The sequence below is a fragment of the Phymastichus coffea genome, unplaced genomic scaffold (assembly GCF_024137745.1).
Source record: "Phymastichus coffea isolate CEN01 unplaced genomic scaffold, Cenicafe_Pcof_1.1 PCOF00016, whole genome shotgun sequence".
Taxonomy (NCBI): Eukaryota; Metazoa; Arthropoda; class Insecta; order Hymenoptera; family Eulophidae; genus Phymastichus; species Phymastichus coffea.
The window spans coordinates 556,088-560,891 of NW_026706827.1; the positions used below are offsets into that span (position 1 = coordinate 556,088).

General features: G+C 47.0%; 1 protein-coding gene across 1 annotated transcript; it reads left to right on the forward strand.

Moving 5' to 3' along the window:
- Positions 1 to 2,165: 2,165 nt before the first annotated feature.
- LOC131675182 (inositol-3-phosphate synthase 1-A) lies at positions 2,166 to 4,391 on the forward strand. Its single transcript, XM_058954070.1, has 7 exons — positions 2,166 to 2,368; positions 2,444 to 2,616; positions 2,687 to 2,958; positions 3,024 to 3,274; positions 3,350 to 3,592; positions 3,683 to 3,791; positions 3,861 to 4,391. The coding sequence occupies exons 1-7, from the start codon at positions 2,240 to 2,242 to the stop codon at positions 4,235 to 4,237; spliced, it is 1,554 nt and encodes a 517-aa protein (XP_058810053.1). The 5' UTR covers positions 2,166 to 2,239; the 3' UTR covers positions 4,238 to 4,391.
- The last annotated feature ends 413 nt before the right edge of the window (positions 4,392 to 4,804 follow it).

Sequence of the window (4,804 nt, forward strand, 5' to 3'; positions counted from 1 at the left end):
AAGTCCACAGCACATGTAAATTGACACCCGAGGCGAAATCTTTAATGTGTTAAATACGTATTAAATACGTCTTAAATACGTGTTAGGGGCTTGCCATTTTCACTCCCGTAATTAATATACTATTTTTTTGCCTACAGCTCGTAAAATGCTGTAAAAAAAAGATTCCCGCGTATTTTTTCTCCCTTCGTTCGAGCGTAAAAGCCATATGAGACGAAAATCTACTTTCCCGCACTTGTTATTTTAAAATGACGTGTATAGTAAACGTAAATTTGAGCGTATCTTTTTCGACAAGCCTACTGTAAAATTGTACTTTCCGCACTAGGTGTTTAAAAAAATATGTAAGTCCAACCCGAACCTAGCAAACAAAACATAATGTTAATTTACATTTTGAGTTGGTAAGCTAAATTTTTCATGAAATTAGTTTCGTAATGCTTCTACCACGGTTTCATTCATTATTTGATAATCGGAAAATACATTGATGTTTGTAGTGCTTTCCCTGAAAAATACTTGGATATATGTACTTTTTCGACACTCCATGCACAAAGTGCGTCTTTCCCGCACGCTCGGCAGAAAACGTGCGTTGAAAAGCGCACTTTCCACACATCGTATCAAAAAATACGGTACGGCACATGTTCGGGAAAGAGTTTCTCGTCTCGTGTACCTTTCCACCCTCGCTTTGCTCGAACATAAATGCCACGCGAGACAAGAATCTACTTTCCCGCACTTTTATCGTAATGTACTATTTTTCTAGTTCTGCTCCAACTTTTATAAAACATTTTCAGCTCAAGCGCTAAAACTAAAATTTAGCTTCGGATACGATTAATTGTCAAATAATGGAAGATATATGTATTATTACTTTCAATTTTAATTGGAAGTTTCGTTATAGTACATTACGATACAAGTGCGGGAAAGTAGATTCTTGTCTCGTGTGGCATTTACGCCCGAGAGAAGCAAGGGTGTTAAGATATAATGTACTATTATTTTGACGAAAAGCCAAAAATGGCTTTACGATAAAGAAGAAAGGAAACGTGTAACAAAATGTAATATGGGGATACCGCTATTCTTCAGTCATTTTGTTTGTCAGCGGCTATACCAATAGATGTTTTTTATAATCTTGAAATGTCACTCCGAAAATTGGATCTTGATGTATATGAATAATACTGTAAAGTGACGCCATTGCCTAATTTGAAAATAAATGTACTTACGCCTGAATCCACGTATCGATGAAATATTGTTTTAGAAAAATAGGTGCAGTCTGGTAAGCATAATGATTGTCACGCCATCGCCGCGCAATGATTTTACATGATAAGATAAGTAGTAATTACTAGGAGGCAACTGTCAATAGTTTTTATTAAGTATTGTATTAAAAGTTATAGTTCATAATTGCGATACAAATTGTTTACGTATGCACAGAATAACCAAGATTTTTTCAGATCCGAGCCACTGAATCCGCATTAATTTGTTATACTAAGACACTTGATTTAAAATTGTTCGACTGAAGAAAGAATTAGCCGCTTTGTGATGTAATAGATACGTAAGAATCATTGTACGATTCATTTCATTGAGTGACAAGAGAAAATAGAAATATTAAATAATCAATTGATTTGAAAATAGAGCTTAGAAAAATGCAGTAAGAAAATGTTGGAGAGAGTACTGAAACAATCGGTGCAATTGTAGGTATTGCAGTAGCATTAGCAGTCTGGATTATCCGTACGTGGAACATTGTAGAATTGAATGAACGTTCGATCGATCGCAGAGTATAGCATTTCCAAACGATCAATCTAGACGATGAAAGGGAATGTGCGATGAAATAGCACGATACGTAGCGGTCTGTAAAGGAAGAAAAAAGCAGATGAAATAAACGTGATAAGAAAGAAGCTAAGAGAGCGTCGGGGCAGAAAAAAAAGAGAGCGTTCATTGTGGATAAAGAAAAGCGCATCGCTGTTGAAAAAATGTCTACAAAGAGAGCAACTATCGCGGAGCGTATGAATGAACAGTGGTTGTTTTGTCGATTGGCGATGGTCGGCAAAGTTCTAGAATTTTTGATACATGAGAAAATTGGCGTTCATTAGCCCGTGGTGTGGCCACAATCGAATCACGTGGCGATGCACGCATCGTGGAAGGGGATCCACGGCCCGATCCCGCTTAAAAGCGCACGTGCTCTGGCGCGCTCGTCAATCGCGCCCGAGCACTCGGTACAAGCCTGCCTCAGCTTGACGACGCGCACGATCTAGCCGCAATGGCCACGCCACCGAAGGTCCAAGTGACCTCGTCGAAAGTCAAGTACACGGCGGACAGCATCGTCGCGGAGTACGAGTACCAAACTTCAAGGGTGACCGCTCGGCAAGCGGCAGCTCCGCACTACTGGGTAAGTGTGCCGGGCGCCCGGACCGGCGCTCGGTCGCGAAGGGAGCTGCTCTTAACGAGGCCTCGGTGTGCGCAGGTGAGTCCCGAAACGACCAAGCTGCTCATAAGGACGGACGCGAGGCTGCCGAAGCTGGGAGTGATGCTGGTCGGATGGGGCGGAAACAATGGAAGCACCATCACCGCGGCCCTGCTAGCCAACAAGCTCAAGCTCTCGTGGCAGACGAAGGACGGCACGAAGCACGCCAACTGGTAGGCCAGGCGCACAGCCAGCCAGCGAGTGCAGTGGCTAACCGGTGCGGGCTCGCGCGCTTGTCCGCAGGTACGGCTCGCTGACCCAAGCCTCGACCGTGCGCCTGGGCAGCGATGGCGCCGAGGACGTCTACGTGCCGATGTCGCATATCGTGCCGATGGTCGAGCCCGACGACATCGAGCTCGACGGCTGGGACATCTCGAGCATGTGCCTCGCCGATGCGATGGCCAGGGCCAAGGTGCTCGACATCGAGCTGCAGAGGCAGCTGAGCCCGCACATGCGCGACATGAGGCCCCGGAAGAGCGCCTACTTCCCCGACTTCATCGCTGCCAATCAGGCACGTGAGAGCTGCGACCGCCAGCCGGCGAACGAATAAACGAGTGGTCGGTTGATTGCTTGCAGGAAGCCCGAGCGGACAACGTGCTGTCGGGTACGAAGAAGGACCAATTACGGGCCATCAGGCAAGACATCGACAGCTTTAAGCGCTCGAAGAAGCTTGACAAGGTGATTGTTCTGTGGACGGCCAACACCGAGCGATTTGCCGAGGTAATCGCCGGCGTTAACGACAGCGCTGATAATCTGCTGGCGGCCATCGACCAAGGCCACGCGGAAGTGAGCCCGAGCACGCTGTTCGCCGTGGCTGCTGCGCTGGAAGGAGTGAGTATAGGCGGCCGAGTGTATCCTTGGGCGACCCGGTCAGCCAAGTAATCATCGTGGTGCTCGTCGTCGCAGTGCACCTACATTAACGGCTCGCCGCAAAACACCTTCGTACCCGGAGCCGTCGAGCTCGCCAAGCGGCAGAACACCTTCATCGGCGGCGACGACTTCAAATCCGGCCAAACCAAGATCAAGTCCGTGCTCGTAGACTTCCTGGTGTCCGCGGGCATCAAGCCCGTGTCCATCGTCAGCTACAACCACTTGGGCAACAACGATGGCTACAACCTGTCGGCACCGCAACAGTTCCGAGCGAAGGAGGTAAGCAGCGCCGGCGAATGCGCCTCTCCGCTGTTAACGAATTGTTATCCCCCCCCCCCCCCCCCCCATTAACGACCGCGCCCTTCGCAGGTGTCCAAGAGCAACGTGGTCGATGACATAGTGCGTTCCAACCGGCTGCTCTACGGAGAGACGGAGAAACCGGACCACTGCGTGGTCATCAAGTACGTGCCTTACGTTGGTGAGTGCGCTTCGCCGAGGGCTGCCCGACGGTCGCGAGCAATTTCTCCGTTAACGAGTCGCACTCTAGGTGACAGCAAGCGTGCCCTGGACGAGTACACTTCGGAGATCTTGCTGAGCGGCCACAACACCATAGTGGTACACAACACTTGCGAGGACTCGCTGCTGGCCAGCCCGATAATCCTGGACTTGGTGCTGCTGGCCGAGCTCTGCGAGCGCATCGGCTTCAAGCGCGCCGACCGCCCGCAAGACCACTACACTGGCTTCCACAGTGTGCTCTCGATCCTCTCCTATCTTCTCAAGGCGCCGCTCGTGCCGCGCGGCACCCCCGTCGTCAACGCCCTGTTCAAGCAGCGCGCCTGCATTGAGAACCTACTCAAGGCTTGCGTCGGCCTCGCCCCTGAGAACCATATGCTCCTCGAGTACAAGATTCAACTCGACGACTAGCGCTCATCCTACTTGGGCGCCTTTCACCTCTATCAGTTTTCGCCTTTGCCTTCTCTTTCTCCTTTCCTTCCGTAACAATATTGTCAAACGCTCCATATTTATTTCTTATCTATCTTGGATCTAATAAACGCAGTCGAATCTTATCTCAATATTCTAATAATCTTCCGCCTTTCCTAAATATAATTATTGCTTTGTCTTTCAACATCGTTTCTTTTCACATTCAACATACTCTAGCTGTAAACAAGCTCTTTTCTTCAATTAGTGAATTCTCCTTACAAATATCGAGTAATTTAAGACTGAAACCTTTTGAAAAGAAAGAGACAAGCAATGTGATAATAGTAAGCTGTATGACTATCAGAGCTCTACCGTGTCAAGTTGTAGGCTTTATAGCTAAATTATTATTTCTTAAAAATATGTAACGCCTATCATTATGTGTTGTTGCTGTTTTATCAAGTAGTTTCATTAATATTGAACTACATTTGGTTTTCACTAATAATGATAACTTATATACATATATATCTCCAATAAAAGTTAAATATATTTAATACGTATTTAAAAATAATCATA